The sequence below is a fragment of the Anser cygnoides genome, chromosome 1 (genome assembly GCF_040182565.1).
Source record: "Anser cygnoides isolate HZ-2024a breed goose chromosome 1, Taihu_goose_T2T_genome, whole genome shotgun sequence".
NCBI classification, from domain to species: Eukaryota; Metazoa; Chordata; class Aves; order Anseriformes; family Anatidae; genus Anser; species Anser cygnoides.
In genome coordinates, this window is record NC_089873.1 from 44,116,683 (window position 1) to 44,133,518 (window position 16,836).

Consider the following 16,836-nt stretch of genomic DNA (forward strand, 5'->3'; position numbering starts at 1 on the left):
GCTCGCCGAGGAAACCGGAGAAGCTCCTTCACCAGTCCTCCGCCGCCCGCCCCGGGCCCTGGCCCGCCGCCACCGGGCGGCAGGCACCGAGCGGCCCGCCCCGTCGGGCGGGGACCACGCGCGGCAGCCCCCCCGCGCTCCCCCCGCACCGGGCACTGCCGGGCGGGTGTCCCCCGCCCCCCCCCAAAAAAAAAATATACAGCCCCTGGGACGGAGCTGGGGGGCCGCGGGCGTCGGGCTGGGTGCGGGAAGGGGGGCGTCGGGGGGAAGGGGCGAGCCCCACAGCTGGGGGTCCCGGGGGGGGGGGGTGGGGAAAGGGGGGAGTGGGGGTCCCCAGTCCCGGCGAGCGTCAGGGCGTCGCCCTTAGGGAGCTGAGACCCTTCGTGGGGGGAATGATGGATGGGGGAAGCAAGTGAACCCCCAAAACCACGTCCTTCCCAGATCCGGGATGATTTGGGGCTCCCCAAGCAGCGTGCCCCCATCATCAGTGCCCTCGGCCAGCGCCTGGCCCCAGAAGGGAGGGGTTTGCTTTCCCTGCTCTGCGCCCGGGGTGAGCGTGGCCAGGGCGAGGGGCATGCACAGGGCCTCTCATCCCCTCCAGCATCCTGCCCCGGGGCTCCCAGTGCCCCCAGCATCGCCCTTGTCTCCTCGGGCAAACCGCCCGCGTGGCCCAGAGCTGGGAGGAGGTTTGGAAACATCGCTGGAAAGATGCAGCCGGAGCTGGGGCCGCCTCCGATGGGTCCCGAGTGCCGCAAGCGAACGAGAGAGACCCATTTTGCAAGGTAGCTCTGAGCCTCCAGAGCTTCCCGAAGAGATAAAAAGCCAGCGAGGCGGCAGAAAGCCGCGCATCGCCGAACGCCGCGCTCCCACCAACCCTCGGGGGGTCTCGGGTTGGAGGCACCGGCGGTGGGAAGTTGCAGGCACGGGGGCTGTTAGCGCTAACGGCCCATGCCAGCGCCTGCCTTGACAGAAGCCGTGCAAGCAAAGTTTGCTGGCTGCCCAGGTAATGGCAGAAATCGTTACTGGGCGATTGCTCGCGACGTGCATGCGAGCAGAGCCCCCCCAGGGGCCGGGAGGCTTATCAGGCTGGTAGCAGGCTGAGCGAGCAACTGGCCAAAATTGGGGATTTTGTAGGGAAATGGTTGCCTGGAATGACCTGGGAGAAAGGGAGTATTTCTTTTCTGGGGGGAGGAACGCTCACAGAGCGTGAAACAGGCGCTTAAAGGGTATCTTGGTGCCTGTGCAGCCAGGCTTGGAGCGGGAGGGCAGCGTGCGGGCAGGAGCCGCAGGAAATTCAGGTCGGCGGGGACCCCTAGGGAAAACCCAAAGGATGTGCTCACGGTGTCTGCCGGCACTTGTGGGGATGTGGCTCTGGGAGAGGAGCTCCAGCGGGCTCTGGCCACCAGCCTCGGGGGCTGTGGTGGAAACGGTCCCCCCGGTGACAACGCCACCCGGCCCACGGAGCGGCGTCTGCGCGCCTGCAGAGATGCGATACGGCGGATAAACACCGAGTGGGGAGGGCTGCACCGAGCGCCGGCACGATAAGCAGATTGTTTCTGGCAGGGCACGGCGATTCTGAGGAGACGTCGCCGCTCCATCGCGGCCCCAAATCCCCGCCGGCCACGGGGGTGCCACCGAGGCAGAGCCTAGGCCGAGGAGGGAGAAGAGGAGGAGGAGGAGGAGGAGAGGAGGAGGAGGAGGAAAGGAGCTCTTTTCAACAGCACCGTCAAAGCCAGGGGAGCACCCTTGGGTGCCTGGGGGCTTGTCCAGAGCCTGGGGACTGCCCACAGTAGGATGTGGTGCCACGCACCAGCAGTGGCTTTTGGCACCTGGAGCTCAGCAGCCGAAGCCCGCTGCCCTCTGGGGCTGGGAAGCTGTCGGAAAGATCCCACGGCACGCGCTGCCAAGCGGCCCCCTTCTGGGGACAGAGCTGGGGACACGTCAGGGGACATCAGGTGTGCCGGGGGGCACAGGGACGTGGTGGCAGAGCCCCTGGCCGCCCCGCTCCCAGCCCGGCACGCACAGAGGTTTTATTCCCCTGCCTGTGCTTGGTGCTGTGGCTGGAAAATGGCCTGCCAGAGAAGCCGTGCGTCGTAATGGCCTATATAAAACACAGGAGCATATGTGCGTTTACCATTAAGATTATAATTGCAAACATTCAAAAGTTGAGATTTGCAAGCTCCCAGCTTCCCAAAGGCGGCTGCAGCCGAACCCAAACGACATCCAGAGCGATGAGGAGAAAATGTGTTCGAAGCGAGAGCTTTGTTGTCGTCGTTGTTGTTGTTAAATTGATGCGGCGCTTGCTGCAGAGGGACTCTGCATGTAGGACTAACCCCGGATGCCTTGCTGGTGATGCCTACCTCAGCGAACGGGGTGGGAGCAGCCCCGTCCCTCCCTGCCAGCACCAATCCCCACACCTATCCCAACGGGAACCCCTCCGCTTTTTTCCCCCGTAACGCAACTTCCCCGCATTTTGGGGCCGGCAGCGGCAGAGCTCACATTTTCTGGGGGGGATGGTTTCGAGGCTCGGCCTGCGGGAGGAGGCCATATGGCCGGGAACAGCGGCGTGCCGTCCCCGCGGCAGCCCGGCAGAGCATCCAGCTCCTCGGCAAGGGCGGCCGTGCCAAGCGGCCCCGGCCAGCAGCCAGCGCGGCGGGACGCCCCCGCGCAGAGCCGTGCCCCTCCTCGTCCCCGGGCACTGGGCACGAGGGGACGGGGGCGGGCTTGTCCCCCCCCTCGTGCAGGGTGCCCTCCGAAACGGGGTGGGCTGGAGGAACCCGGCTTGGGTGCCTCGTTTTTTGGGGTGGCTGGTGCCGAACGCTGTTGTGCCGTGTTACGCCTGCTCCATGGCCATGCTGGCAGCAGGTGCAAACCTTGTGGGCTCTCCCCATGCCTCGTCCCCTCCCCAAAATGCCCCGCTGGGGGCACTCGCATAGACGTGGTTGTCCCACTGCCTCTATCCTCCCTGTGCTGCCCTGATGTGCGGCACCTCCGTAACACCGCCGGGCTTTTAATGAGAAGTCAATGGGAGCTGATGCCCGACCGGAGCACGGCTCTCCTGGGTCTGTGGGTCCGTGGCAGCGCCCTGAGGTGTGAGGGGAGGGACGGTCAGAGCTGCGGGTAAGTGTGCTCCGAGACAGGGGCTGCAGCGTCTTTATTCCCTCCTGACCCATTTAAAGCAAGCATCGGTGACTAAGGGAGCTGGCGGGAGGATAAAAATACCTCCCACACGCTCCCTGTGAGGCCGGGGATGGAAATAGGGGTGCCGTCACCTCTCCGGGGACTGCCTGGGGTCACTGTTTTGCAGTCCCAAAGATCGAGCCCGTGCTGGTGGGCTCAGGACAACACCAACGCTTTGCAAGCACAGTGCTGGCATCCTGCAACTGCTCCTGGCTCCCTGCCACACCAAACCCACAGTTTTGGGGCCTCCTGCCCCGTCCCACCCAGCCAAACCCCATTTCCAGGGGTGGAGGAGGTTTACAAAGCAGTGAGCAAAGAAGTCTCTCCTGCCCACAGACCCAAATCTCTCAGTTTTCACTCGCTTTGGAGAAGAAAGGGGTGAAACCTGGGCAGGTGGCGGTAGGAGGCTGCGTTTAGAGGGAGAGGTTTTTGGGAGCGCGTCGGGTGCCTGCTGCTTGCAGGGCATGTGGGGAGCTCACCCCCGGGCACCCCAATGCTGCTGTCCCTGAAGGACCCAAATATCCACCTGGACTCCGCAGGGCGATGCCTTGATGCCTGCCAGGGTGTAATTCAGCTGCCTGGGGCACCGGCGTTGCGGGGAGAGCAGCGTACGCTGAAACTGGCAGTCCTGCTTACTAAATCTGCAATTCCAGCGCTGGCTGTATTTTCATCTTTCTAATAATAAGTGCGAATACAGTGGGGATGAATCACAGGCTGCGGGCTGCAGGTTTTGCCCCCCCCCCCCCGCCTTTGCTGCGAATCCGTCCTGGGGGGGAGCGGAGCTGGTGGGGGCAGGGGCTGGGACGCAGAGGGGACACATCAGGGACACATCGGGGACACAGAGGGGACACAGAGGGGATGCTGTCCCAGGCCAGCACCAACCTCCCCCAGCCATGTCCATCGCATCCAGGAGCCGAGTCCCCTCACGCTCCCATTTCCACCAGTGTTTCCATGTGCCACAGCAACATTTCAATCCCAAGGGACTCCTGGAGCATCCCCGCAGCGCCGCTGCCCTGCCCCTGCCCCGTGGCTGTTTGCACCCTGGGGTCTCGGTACCTCTGCACCCCGACTGCTCCCAGTCCAAAACATGCGAGCGGCCCCCGCGCGGCTGGTCACTGCTGGCTTTGCCTGCTGGGAACCGCTTGCTTTGTTGCAAGGACCTTTTGCAAATGTTAATGCTTTCCTTTCGCTGGAGAGCTCTGCGGATGATCTGCCAGAACGGATTTCACACGCTTCTCCTAAAATTATGCCCTTTGCTTTCCCGGCGCTGGAGACGAAGCGGAGCCCGGCGTGCCGGCGGCATGCGAGGAGCGCGGCTCGCTGCTGCACGGGCGGCTGAGCCCTGGCCGGGTGGGCTCTCCTGGAGCCCACCGCTGCTTGCACGCAGTCCCTGCAGCGCCCGCAGTTGCCTCCCGCATTGCCAGCCCCGCCGGGAGCAGGACAGGGATGTGCCTGGTGGGCACTGGCTGCCCCCGTGCCCTGCACCTCCGTGGGGACCCCTGGTGCATGTCCCACATCCCCGGGGGGCTGCCCTCGCTCTGTCTGGGCTGGGGGTGATTCCCGACCCCCAAGGCGTATGTGTGGATGTGTGTTACAGGGAGCTTGCCGTTAGCCCTGCAGCCACCCTGAGCTGTAAATGAGGACATTCAGGGTTTGCCCTCCCCCGGCAGGAGCCCCCCCCACGTATTCATATTGGGAAATGCAGTGGAGGGATCCAGACCCAGCCCTGTCCTCCCCGGCAGCGAGCAGCTACTAGTGAATATCATGGCTGTGGTTAGAGCTGATTTAATACATCTTAAATGACTCATTGGGGAATTTTTATTTTTATTTATTTATTTTTTTTTTGTTATTAACTCGCGGTGTCACTACAGGGCATGAAGTTTGCTTCGCTGAGCTTGTTTCCCTGCTTCTTGGCAGAGATAAATAAGTGAGGAGCTGGAGAGCGAACGAGAAGCCCACGGAGGACGTCACCAGGGAGCGCGGCGAGCAGCGTGCCTCACCTTCCTCCCGTCCCAGCACACTTGGGAGGGAAGCACCCGCAGCTCTCCTCCGTTGCCACCTCCGTTGATGGTCCTGGGCGACCAGTGGTGGTGACAGGGGACTGGTGACAATGATCCCCCAGCGGACATCCCTGGGGATGCTCCTCGCGTCCCACCGGCCGCAGAAGCCGAGCCTCCCAGCTAGGGAAAACAGCGCTAAAAAAAAAATGGAAACTTACCTGAGTTTATCAGCAGAGCCGCATTTAAAGCGCCTGCTGTAAAATTTCCCCGACTTCACGGAGCGGTGCATAGCCTGGTGATCCCCACCGCCGGCACCATTGTTGCCAAAGAACAAGAATTACAGTATTTCTGGCGGAGGAGGGAGGCGTCCCTCTACGTGTTGCCGCCGCTGTGAGCTCCTATTTGAATTGCTAAACCCGGCTCGGTCTCGGCCGCAGCTTTTGCTTCATGCTGGAGCTTCGCCCGTTGGGGGAGCGGGGAGGGGGGTCAGGAAAGGATGGGGGAACCTCCCGAAAAAATCCCACGCGCTCTTCTTCCCCATCCCCTGCTTGCACAGTGCGTGGGGTACGGGCTGAGAGCGTCGTGCCTTGGCCCCCTGCACCCTGTGGGGTTTTTCCCCGGGGTGCCCCGGCCCCGCAGCCCAGCTGTGCTCTGTTCCTGCTCCCTCCTGTGCCGGTGCCGCCGCCTGCCATCGATCCGGGCCCAGAATAGCTCCCGCCAGCAGCCGGCCGACGCCGCAGCCGCCACGGGAAGGGCACGGCGATGTCCCCCTCCTCGCCCCGCAGCCCCCCGCGGCTGGCGGCGGCGCTGGGTGTGCTGGAGGTGAGGGAGAAGGGAAATAGGGTAACACGGGTGGAAGAGGGAGGATGCAAGGGGGGGGGCTGTGAGAGGTGCTGCCGGCGCCGGCCGCCCCACCGGAGGGGCTGGAGGACTTTGGGCAGCTGCTGGAGGCAGATCCTCTTCTGCTCCTCACCACTTCTGCCCCGCTTCCAGTTCGATTTCCATTCCCACTGCCACTCCACTTTCACTCCACTTCTACTTCCACTCCATTTCCAGTCCCACTTCCATTTCCACTCCACTTGTATTTCCATTTCCACTTCTATTTTCACTTCCACTTCCATTCCCATTCCCATTTATTCTCTGTTTCCATTTCCATCCACTCCCACTACCCCCTGAGACCCCCCCCCCAGAAGTGCTGGGGCTGCAGCACCGCTTTGTCACCCCCACCTCCCACCCAGCCCTGCCGGTGTGCACCAAGGAGCCGGGATCTGGCTCCTCCCGTGCGCACCCCTCTCTCCCGACCTGAGGTGGCTTTTCTCTGGGCTGCTTTTCCTGCCGAGAAAAAAAAAGCTCCCCAAGCTGCTGGGGGCACTTCTGCGCGGTTTTGTCCTGTGGGGAACAGCGTGCTAGGAGTTGGAATGAAAAGAGGCAACTTGGGGCTTTTTCTTTTCATTTTTTTTTTCTTTCCCTGGGTGCAGCCTTGGGGATGCACGCGGAGAACCAGAGCTTCTCTGGAGCCGTGTCTGAGGACCTGACCCGTGCTCCGTGCCCACTGGCACAGCCCTGGAAGCCACAAGCCTTCGGAGATGAGATGAGATGAAATTCTTGCAGACCTCCCCCCCGCGTGTCCCCTGGCTGCACCCAGTGGCATTAGGGGCGGGTGGCATCGCCCAGGGGAGCCCCCAGAGCCGGTGAGGAAGGAGCTGGGGTGAAGGGTTTGGAGGGGCTGCATCCAGGGGGAGACCCACTCTGCGCAGTGGGTACCCCGTTTCAGCATCTCCCCGGGTGCCCTTTTGGAAGCCACGTGGGACCAAAGCGATCCTGACACCGAGTAAAGGAAATGGAGGCTGATTTAAGTTGAGAGGTTTTTTGCGTGTTGGCTGTATTTTTTTTTTTTTTAATTCTTTCCTTAAGTGCGAACACCATCTGGCTCCCCGAACTCCGTCAGCGCTTCCAGTCCCGAGGCGGCTTCGCTCTTCCTAATTACTGTCATTACGCGGTGGGGTAGTGATTAGGGACGGATGCTGACGAGCGGCGTCAGGAAGGCCGCGTCCCCCGACAGACTCGGCCCACGGAGCCGGGCAGCCTCTTCTCCTCAGCCACTTCGGGGAAAAGCGGAAAACAGACGGGGGGCCTTTTCCAGCTGGGGACCTTCGCGTTTGGTTGGAAGGGGCATTTTGTTATCCAGCGGGGGCAGGGGGAGGCCGGGGGGCAGGAGGGCAGCCAGCAATGACCTCTGAGGCGGGTGGGAGACCGCAGAATTCCCCATGGGGTGGCACTGCCACCAGGTGGCTGTCACCCTAAGGTGACACCACTGGCCCTACAGGCACCCGTGCGTGTCCTCTGGGGCTCCCCGTGCTGCCCCGCTGCTGGTGGGGAGCGCACCCACCAGGCACCCAGCCCACGGGAATTTTGGGGGGCTGAGGGCAGGGGTACGTCGGGCTGGCGCAGCTGCACCCACGGGTGAACGAGCAGGAGACGAAACCTGCTGGGGCTTTCCCCAGACTTTCCCCCCGCACTGCTCGCTCTGAAATCCTGGGTCCCCCCCAACGGCAGGTGAGGCCCGACCTTGGCAGCCTTTCAAGGAACCAAGGCAGGAGTCCGGGAGGCCAGCGGGAAACCCAGCCTCTGCCCCATGGGGGAAGCGAGAAACTGCCATGGGAAGGCACCGAGGGCTGCAGGAGGGCTCCCAGGAGAGGGGCTCCGCTTTATGCTCTTGTTTCTCTCCTTTCCCTGGGCTGTCCCGAGAAGCAGATGCATCGTGATGCACCTGAAGAAGTAAGAGCGGGAAGCCCCACCTCAGCAGGAAGAGGTTTTTTTTTTTTTTCAGCAGGATTTTTACATGGTTTCCTTTTCCAAACCACCACATTGGTGTGGGGTGAGTGCTGCATCCTCAGGGCTCAGCTGTGAAAACAGGAATGGGATGCGCGACAGTTCCACTCCCACCACCTCCCGTCCCGTTCTCCGTGAAGCAGGATGCTCTGCCTCCCACGAGCACGCCCTCTGCCTGTGCCAAAACGTCCCCAGCCAGGCACGGGCTGGTTCCCAAAGCGCTTGGGTTTGTTTGTTCCCCAAACCAGGCGTGCAAAGGTTGCATCCCCCAGTGACGGGGACGCATCGTGTCTTGAACTGCGCTGGGCATTAGCCTGATCAAGGCTCAGTCCAGCCGGTGCTTTTAGATTTGGGAGAGGACTTGTGGTGAAAAATTCGGTCCCTCGTGCCCTGCGGCAGCTCCTGTGGTTCCCCTGATGGGGTGAAGGCAGTGAAACCAGCTCCAGCTCCAGGCCAGGAGAGAAGGGGGGGCATCACCCTCTAACGACACGTGGTCCTGCACCCCAGAAGAGCCAGCGTCACCCGGCACAGTCACTGGTCAATCCCACCACGGTCTGCAGACCTACGTGGTCCATTGGGTGAGCACAGCAATGTCCTCCAACATCTGAATACCACGGTAGAGAGGAGAGCACTCCAGGTGGGGCGCGATGCTGGCTCCAGCCCTGATCCATTGATGGTGACATCGGGTGCCAGAACCGGTGGTGGATCGGGAGCAAAGCTGGAATCATTGAATGGAGCTCATCCCGCACTAACGACTTCATTTCCTAATCTTCTTGTACAGGCGAGCCACCGGCATGTGTGTGAACAAGGCCATCGACGGAGAGCTGCCTTGGACCGGCGCTGCTGGTCAATTCTCACGCGCAGCAACCCCCCGGAGACACGCACATAAATTAAGTCATCCCTCCTACGCTCACATCACTCCCTGCCTGGTTCTGTGCAGCACGGAAACATCCATCACTGTGAGTCCTGTCACCACAAGTGACACGCGGTATTTTTGCAGCCACTGTGAGCTGAAGCGATGGTTGTCTGGGGCCATCATGACAAGCTCCTGCGGCCAGCGCTCCTCTTGACCAGCAGTCTCCATTGCCTGCCCCTGGTCCTCGCTGACTTCAGTCACCGTAGCTTGCAGCAAAGACAGATTTCCCCATCCTCCTTCCCTCACTCCCTGCTCGGAAAGGCGAACTCGCTTCCCATCCCCAGGGCACCCAGATGCAGAGGGGGGGGGTCCCACCACTGCCCGCGGGTGCCTGCTGCCACACAAGAGCACCCCGAGGGAGCGGGGACCTGGGTGTCACCGCGAGCAGGAGATGGGAAGGCAGGACTGTGCATGGAGAAGATGCTGGATGAGCTTTGCTCGATTTGGCCCCAAGACTCATTTTATTGAGGTCAGGAGCAAAAAATCGAGATAACGGCAATGGGATTTCATCTTAACATACCCCTGCTTCCCCCCTTTCTGGTCATCCAGTCCCGTGTCCCTACAAATCCCCCCCTCCAGCAGCAGACCCATCCGGGCTCCCCAGTTCACCCACACCTGCACTGTGGCAGCCTGGCAGAAGGCAGAGCAGTCCCCACGATGCGCCCTCCTCACCGGCCACATCCCTGCCTCCTCCAGACAGCACCACCACGCCACGGCAGCTATCAGTAACTCGGCATAGATCCTTAGGCTTCCTCTGGCAATTACAGGCACGCGATCCACAAAAATGGCAAAGTGGCAAAAGTGACAAATGGCAAAGCCCAGTTCTGGTGCAGCTCAGGTCCACGCAAGGCCTTGCCCGCCTGGGGAAGGGCTCTGGCAGGCTGCAGGGGGCAGCCACAGAGCCCCAGCCCCGTTTCCCGTCCGTCACGGTCTCTCCTCGCCCACGCAGTCCTGGGTGGTTTTGGTGGTGACCAAGGCGGTGGCGCCCAGCTCGGTGGCCGGCAGCGGGAAGCCGTGGCCGTGCTCCTCGTGGTGGGGCCAGGTGGCGGCCAGCAGCACCATGTCGCGCTCGACATCGCCCTGGCAGCATGGCCGCCGCTTCGCACTGTCCCTCCCGGGTGGCCCCGGCGCCTTCAGGCCTCCGTTGAGGTGCGGGCAGGGGCCCCGCGCCGGGTCGGCCTCCCCCTTCGGAGCAGCGAAGTCAGGGTAACCGGGGCTGGGCAAGGGGCCGGTTTCACCCAGGCTTTCTGAGAGAAGGGCAAGAGAAGGGGTTAGGACGGAGATCTCCTCCCTGTTTCTCCTTAAACGCCGCTTCGTAGCGCTTCTTTCCCCCCAGAGCGTAATTGGGGAAGCGCAGCTGCGCACTTGCACCTCGAGTCTCCCGTGAGCCCATGCTGGCGGTGAGCAACCGGCCCGGCCGCTTCCCTCTTAAAAATAGACTTGTTTACAGCAGCACGCGGCCCTGCGCTGCCCCACGCTGGAGTTCTCCCTCCCCTTTCATTTCTGACATTGTTGCTGGGTGTCCCCCGTGAGGCACCATGGCCTCACCCCCTGGAAATGCCCTGTGGGGAGAGGCACGACCCCGTCCCTCGCCCCATCTCGGGTGCCTTTGGGGACGCCCCCGTGAGATGCTCAGTGCCCTGGGGTCTCACTGATGGGGGCTGGCTCCAACACCATCACCCCTTTGGGGTGGCAGCGTCACGCACGTGTAGGAGGGTGCTGGGAACTCCGAGCAGGGTGCTCAGCGTGGGACCCCATTCGCGTGGCTCCTGCCACGTGCGGAGTCCTTCACACGTTGCCCTCTGGTAGCAGGGCAGGGGACCAGACTTTGGTGCACCCCACTGACGAGCTGGGACATGAGTGGGACAGTGTCATCCGAGATGACACAGGGCCAGCAGGGACCTGCCTTGGGGAGCTGGGGACTGGGACAGGGTGAGCACGAGGTTTCCTACCTTTGGCCTCCTGCTCCGTCTTCCTGCTCTTCCTCCTCTGCTTCCTCGCCTTGCAGGCCAAGAGGCCGCAGAGGGCGGCCAGAACCAGGAGGAGCACCACCAGCACGGGGACCCCGAAGATCAGGAGGGTGCTGGGCAGGTCCACGGAGGGCAGGGTGGGTGGCGGGGCCGAGGTGGACGCCACGTGGACGGGCTCTGCTGTGGTGCGAAACGCCGGCGGGGTCAGGAGGGGGAGAGCTGGGGCGAGGGGCAGAGGGCGGTGGCGTTACCCACCAGGCCTCCCGGCCTCCGGATTTGGTGGTGGAGAGAGAAGGAGCGGGACCTTCATCGCTGTCCACCTCCTAGCCCCATCACCACCACCATCCACAGGAGAAGGTTCCTTCCAGCCCAACCCCAGGGTGTCCTCCAACCCCTTTGCCCGCCACCGCCCGGCCCCGGCCGCCCTTACTTGCGTTGTCCTTGAAGAGGTCGGAGCACCTCACGCAGAACCTGGTCAGGGGGTCAAAGCACTGCGAGGGGAGGCAGGAGGCGACGGCGTCTGCTTTTCCCAACGAGGACATGGCCGAGCGCTCCCGCATGGCGCAGCGCAGAGCGGCCGCCCGAGTGTGAAATCGCCGAGCCCCGGGGCGGGTGGCAGAGGGAGATGCAGTCTGTCGAGCCACCTCGGCTCCCTTGGGGCTCCGGTCGCTGCGCTTCCCCCGGGGCGGATCTTCGCTGGGGAGGAGGAGGGTGCACACTGAAGCCCTACCCCTGGCCGCCCGTGCAATGCAGTGTCCAAGAAGCCCTCTCCTCCAAAACACGCTGCCAAAATCCCTGCGGCCTCTGGTGCGCCTCCCGGTCCCAGCCGTATGCTGCCCCCAGCCCCTGCAGCTCCCTCGCCTGCCAGAGAAAAGCCCCTCACCGGGGTGGGCTGCACCTCTCTGAAATCTACCCCGGCCTCCAGCATCGGGGTATTTGCTGGTCTCCCCTTGGTGAAGCCTGTGTGGTGGTTTTATCCGTGGTGGGCCCTGTGTCCACGTGGGCGTGGGGCGGAAATCACAGGCTCAGGTGGTGCGGTTCACTCCAGGACTGACATAAAAGGGCCGAACTTGCTCACTGCATACCGTGCTAGACCCTTGGCACGGAGCCTCCAAGCCCTTTGGCACCATGTCCTGTTCCTCAGGGGTTCAGAGCTGGTCCTGCTCTCAGTGACTGCCCAGGGCATGAACAAAGCCAGTCCCACCAGGCAGGTCATGTCCCATACCCTTGGAGGGGAGTAAATACTCTGTGAAGGGCCTTGGGTTTTCCTTATCTTGAGCAGGAGAGATTTCCTGCCACCACACGTATGTCAAATCCTGGCGGCTGAGATCTGAAGCAGATAAGCGATTGATTTCAGCACTGCAGGTGGCTCTGCTCCATCCTTACTAAACAAGCACCACGTCCCCCTTTCCTTCGCCCCACGGGAAGGAGAGGGACCCTTGTGGCCACTTTGCAGGCCCGCTCCCACGGAAGGAAGCGCCGCAGCCGCCTGCCCTGTCAAGCCCCTCACCTCGCTGCAGCCTGTGGGCTCCTCCCAGCGTGGCCACGGCGCTCAGGGCATCTCGTCTGGGCGAGTGAAAGTCGTGACCAAAACCAGTCGCTGCCCACCAGCACAGCGATTTCACTTCCCCTTACGCCACCGCTGGGCCCGGCCACTGCCTCGCTCGCCCTTGCACGCGCGCACGTGTGCGTGCACGGCCGTGCCGCCCCGCTCCTCGCCGCTCCGTTCTCCTCCGAGGAGCGCGGCCCCAGCCGCGGTGACTCAGTTCTTCCACCTCGGCCTTACTCAAATGAAAACTCCCCGAGCACGCCAAGCACTTCCCTCTCTCTTGCTTCGAGGCCGCAAGTGCCAGGCGCAGCGGTGAACTCGGCACCCTCTGCCTCGCCGCTGCTGCAGGCACCCACAGGTGCTGCTTCGCTGCCTCGCCGCATAAACCGCCAGGGCTTGTGCCTCCTGTGAGGTATTTTTCCTGTGAAGTGGTAAAATTGGCTGTGCCCTTCTGGCTTCCAGGGGGCTGAGGGTGCTCAGAGCACACGGCTGATTCCCCACTGGTGTCTGGGGGAACCTGTGGGCATTTAGGGCCAGCACCCGAGAGGCGGCTTGGTAGTGTGGGGAGCTCTCTGCAGCTCCTTCCTGCTCCCTTCCTGCCCCGTCTGCTCCCACCCGGGCCAGGGAGATGATGTTTGAACTCACACATAGCAGGGCTTACTCATGGAGAAAATCACCGCTGACTTTCCCGGCAGCGCTCACGTGTGACCAGCGCGCCCAGGGCTCCCCGCACCGGCCCCCGCTGCCTCCCGCACCTCCGCCTCTCTGGCCCCCGTAGAAGCATCGCTTTTGGAGCGGGAAAAGTTGAGGCTCAGCGGCTGGTTAGTGTTATGGAGTGCTCACATCTAAAGGCTGAATACGCTTGATAATAGCACAAATGCATAATTAAAGAGCAGGAAAAATGACTCACTGGATAAGGAAATGCGCTTTTCTTATCTTCTCTGCAAACGAAAGCCCCAGGAGCTTGGGAGCCTAGCTAACCAAGTGGTTTTATTAAACAAATAAACCAGCAAAAAATATCAAAAGAGCGATTTCGGAGTTATGCCTCAATACTGGAGCCAGAGAATGCTCAATCCCTGCCGCCACCTGCCCCAGACATGCAGGAGGGGGGCTGCCCACGGCCGGGATCGTCCCGCCAGCCCCACGGAGAGCCCACGAGCAGCACGGGCAGCACGCACAGCCCGGGGAGCAAAGGCAGGCCCTTGTCCCACACGTGGGGAATGGGTCCCACATGTGGGGAACGGGTCCCACGTGAGCGGTTCCTCCAGCCTCACGGTGGGTGAAGTGACTCACACGTGCAAGCAGCGCTGGCTGCATCAGAAAATATCCACCGAAAGTTCACCTTGTGCTTATGTGTGCCGGAAACCCAAAGACGTGTTGATCGCAGAGGCTGCTAGGTGTTTATCTGGCAGACCCGGCAACTTCGGGACGAACCTCTAACACGATGCACCAGGCAACCCTAAGCAATGAAAACTGTGCTCCAGGCAGGTTTGGGCTGGAGCCGACCCCGCAGCAGCTCTGCACAGCCGGGGAGGGGGCCCCAGAGCCAGACCCACCGAGGGTCACGTCTGCCCTTTGTCCTTGCCCCAGCAGCGAGGGGTACGGAGCTGGTCTGGAAGCCAAAGCTGAGCTAAGCAGCCCAGATTGAATTTTGCATAGCACTTACTTGTGGCCAGCTACTTGCGGGAGTTTCAAGCTCACGCACGGGAAGAGTTCGGTGAGTACATTTGACTAGCAGATCACCCTGGGAAAATAAGCGTGCTCCCACAAATGATTCCAAACCAGAAGAAATGATGTTTGCCCAGGGAACTGATTTGCTGGCAGGGTGCATCAGGGTCCCGCCACACATGGACACTTATCTTTGGGTAGGTGCAAGGATGGCCTCCCGGACCCCTGCCAGCATCTTTGGTTTTGGCTGCTGCCCCGTCACCCGTGAGCTGCTGAGCCGGCGCAGCACGGCGGCGTTGGCTGCGGGCTGCGGGACGGTCAGATGCCAAACTCAAGCTGGTTTCAGCCCCACAGCGCTGCCACGAGCTGCTGCGCTGCGAGAGGAGAGAGCCGCACGTGTTCGGGCATGAGCCCGGGATGAGAGGCAGGGAAGCAAGCGGCCGCCGCACCGAAACGGGCCCCGCAGCAGCGAGCTTGTCGCCGCCGCACGGCCGGCCGCGAGGCTCCGGCTGACAGCATCCCCTCTCCTCCCTCTCCAGATAGCAGCACCAGTGCCCGGCTGCCTTTCATGGTTCTGCGCTCGTATCTTGTGCTCCCCACCCGAGGCAGTGCCCCCAGCAACACAGGGATCAATTGCCACAGGGTGTGGGCTTATAAGAACCATGCAGCCATACAGCATCCCCCCCCCCCCCCCCCCCCCCCCCCCCCCAAATGCAGAGGATGAGGATAGATACAGCTTTTTAGCCCTCTAATCATCTTGTCTCTGAGCTAGATAACCAGGACTGTAAATCCCTGGTGATAATCGCAGACACCATGCCTGCAAGCTCTCCCCCAGACCATTCATTTCGCTTGATGATGCTTTAAAGAGACATCTAATGAGGATAATCTGATTCAAATCCCCTCTGCTTTTGGGTAAGCAGAGCAATTTAGTCCCCCTCAAACTCCCTCTTCCCCCATGGCTCTCTTTATTTCCCCTTCTCATATGAATCACTCTGGGGTTTCCTTTGCTCTTTGCATTACTATTTTGATTCTTTGATATGACCACCGCAATCAGCATTCACTCTGTTTAGAACCTAATTAGCATGAAATCAGATTCACTTTTTACTCACATCCTCCTGGCACTACGATGCTGGCCAGTGCTTCGGCTCTCACTTAGGGCGCAGGAACATCGCAGCCTGCTTACAAACCTCCCTCCTCACCTGATTAGATCAGGAGCACTCAGAGGAGAGCCGCACGCTCAGCCCGGCAATCGAGCCGAGCTTTGGGAAGGGGGGAAGGTCTCAATCACGCTCAGCTTTCAGCGCAGAGCAGATGGCGAACGTACCGACTCTATAATTTATAGGACACCATCACTACGTATTAGTCCCATGCAGTGGCTGAGCTAAGCCAAACCGCGCGGGGAGCAGCCTGGCGCAGGTGAGAGCCCACGTGCAGCGGGGCCGGGGGAAGCGCGAGCCCAGAGCAGGGGACGTGACGCCCCGGAGGGGTTACCCCGACCAGGACAAACGCTACGCAGCCCACCAACCCGTCTTCAAAGTAGGTCAGCATTATGCAACAGCTGCACACAAGCAGCTCCGCTCCGTTTCCCCGGGAGCAGAAAACAGGAGGGAGAACTGCTCAGGACGGGCACGTCAGGTTACAACATGGGAACCAGGGGATGGAAAAGATTGAGACAGAGCACCAGGTAGTAAAATTGCTCTCTGCAAAGCGAGGCGAAGGCTGCTGGTACACTCATACGAGGAAACACCATGCTGTTCCCAGAGCTTCCCCAGCTCTGAAGCCTTTGATCTGCTGCTCAGCGTAGCAGCAAGAGGCCCCGAGTCGTGGGGAGGGCGAGGATTAGTTAGGCAACGCCGGCACATGGCTGCGAAGAGAGGTTCTCGGCTGCAGCAAGAGCCACAGGTAGCTACAGTCGGAGCCCAGCTGAACGCAGCGCGGGCTCCACATCTGTCAGCTCTGCGCGAGTTCGAAGAGGGAACAGGGCAGGGGAAAACAACCGCGTACGTTCACGCTGGGGCGATGCCAACACTGCTGTGACATCGGGGCAAGCAGCCAGCACAAAGGGTGGAGAGAGCTGTGAGCTGACCGCTGCCGATAACGGGTGTCTCACAGGTCCCCCAGCCTCAGTCAGAACCTGAGGGCGTGGAAAGGAAAGGAAAATACACCAAACTGCCAAAAATCGGGGGGAGCCTCTGCGGTGTGTCCAACAATCTGGGCTTTTTAGGCATTGCCAGCGCTCACCACAACGCTTCTGCCTGGCTCCTGCGCTCAAACCGCCCGCCCTCGAGCGCGGTGCCTCAGCTCCCCGGGCACAGCTCGCTGCGGCGCGGAGGTGACAGTGGGAGGATGCGGACGACAGAGGACACAGCAGCCCCCGCACCACAGCGGGGGCCCTGTTTCCCAAGGGGAGGCAGCTTCTCGCTTTGTTTTCATCCTCACCCCACCTCAGTGCTCCTTCCTGTGACGTGCAGAGCCCCCGGGGCTCTCGTGCCCAGCCCGCAGCTGCACCTGGGCCGGCGGTGGGGAGGCGCACGTATGTAAAGCACGGGCTCTTTCACACACCGCTGACTTCCCCCCGCCAAGGACACGACGGGGCAGGGGGACATCCACAGCTCCTTCCAGGGCTGCTTGCAGGGCTAGACGTGTCACACAAGCCCCTCGCGATGCGGTGAGCCCGAGGGGGACCGCAGCACCGTGGCATGTGGCAGCTCCTCCTGCGGC

At 61.9% G+C, this 16,836-nt stretch overlaps 1 protein-coding gene across 3 annotated transcripts; it reads right to left on the reverse strand.

Annotated features, from left to right (window-relative positions):
* Positions 1-7,731: 7,731 nt before the first annotated feature.
* Positions 7,732-11,984, reverse strand: TNFRSF13C (TNF receptor superfamily member 13C). Of its 3 annotated transcripts, none has more exons than XM_013197219.3 (3): positions 11,329-11,984; positions 10,881-11,117; positions 7,732-10,175 (listed from the first exon to the last, which is right to left on the reverse strand). In XM_013197219.3, exons 1-3 carry the CDS (start codon positions 11,456-11,458, stop codon positions 9,853-9,855), a joined length of 690 nt encoding a protein of 229 aa, XP_013052673.3. In that variant the 5' UTR covers positions 11,459-11,984; the 3' UTR covers positions 7,732-9,852. The 3 variants fall into 3 exon arrangements, with proteins under 3 accessions (XP_013052673.3, XP_047934854.2, XP_013052682.3); XM_048078897.2 differs by having other exon boundaries at positions 10,881-11,075; positions 11,329-11,983; XM_013197228.3 differs by having other exon boundaries at positions 10,881-11,078; positions 11,329-11,975.
* Between the last annotated feature and the right edge of the window lie 4,852 nt (positions 11,985-16,836).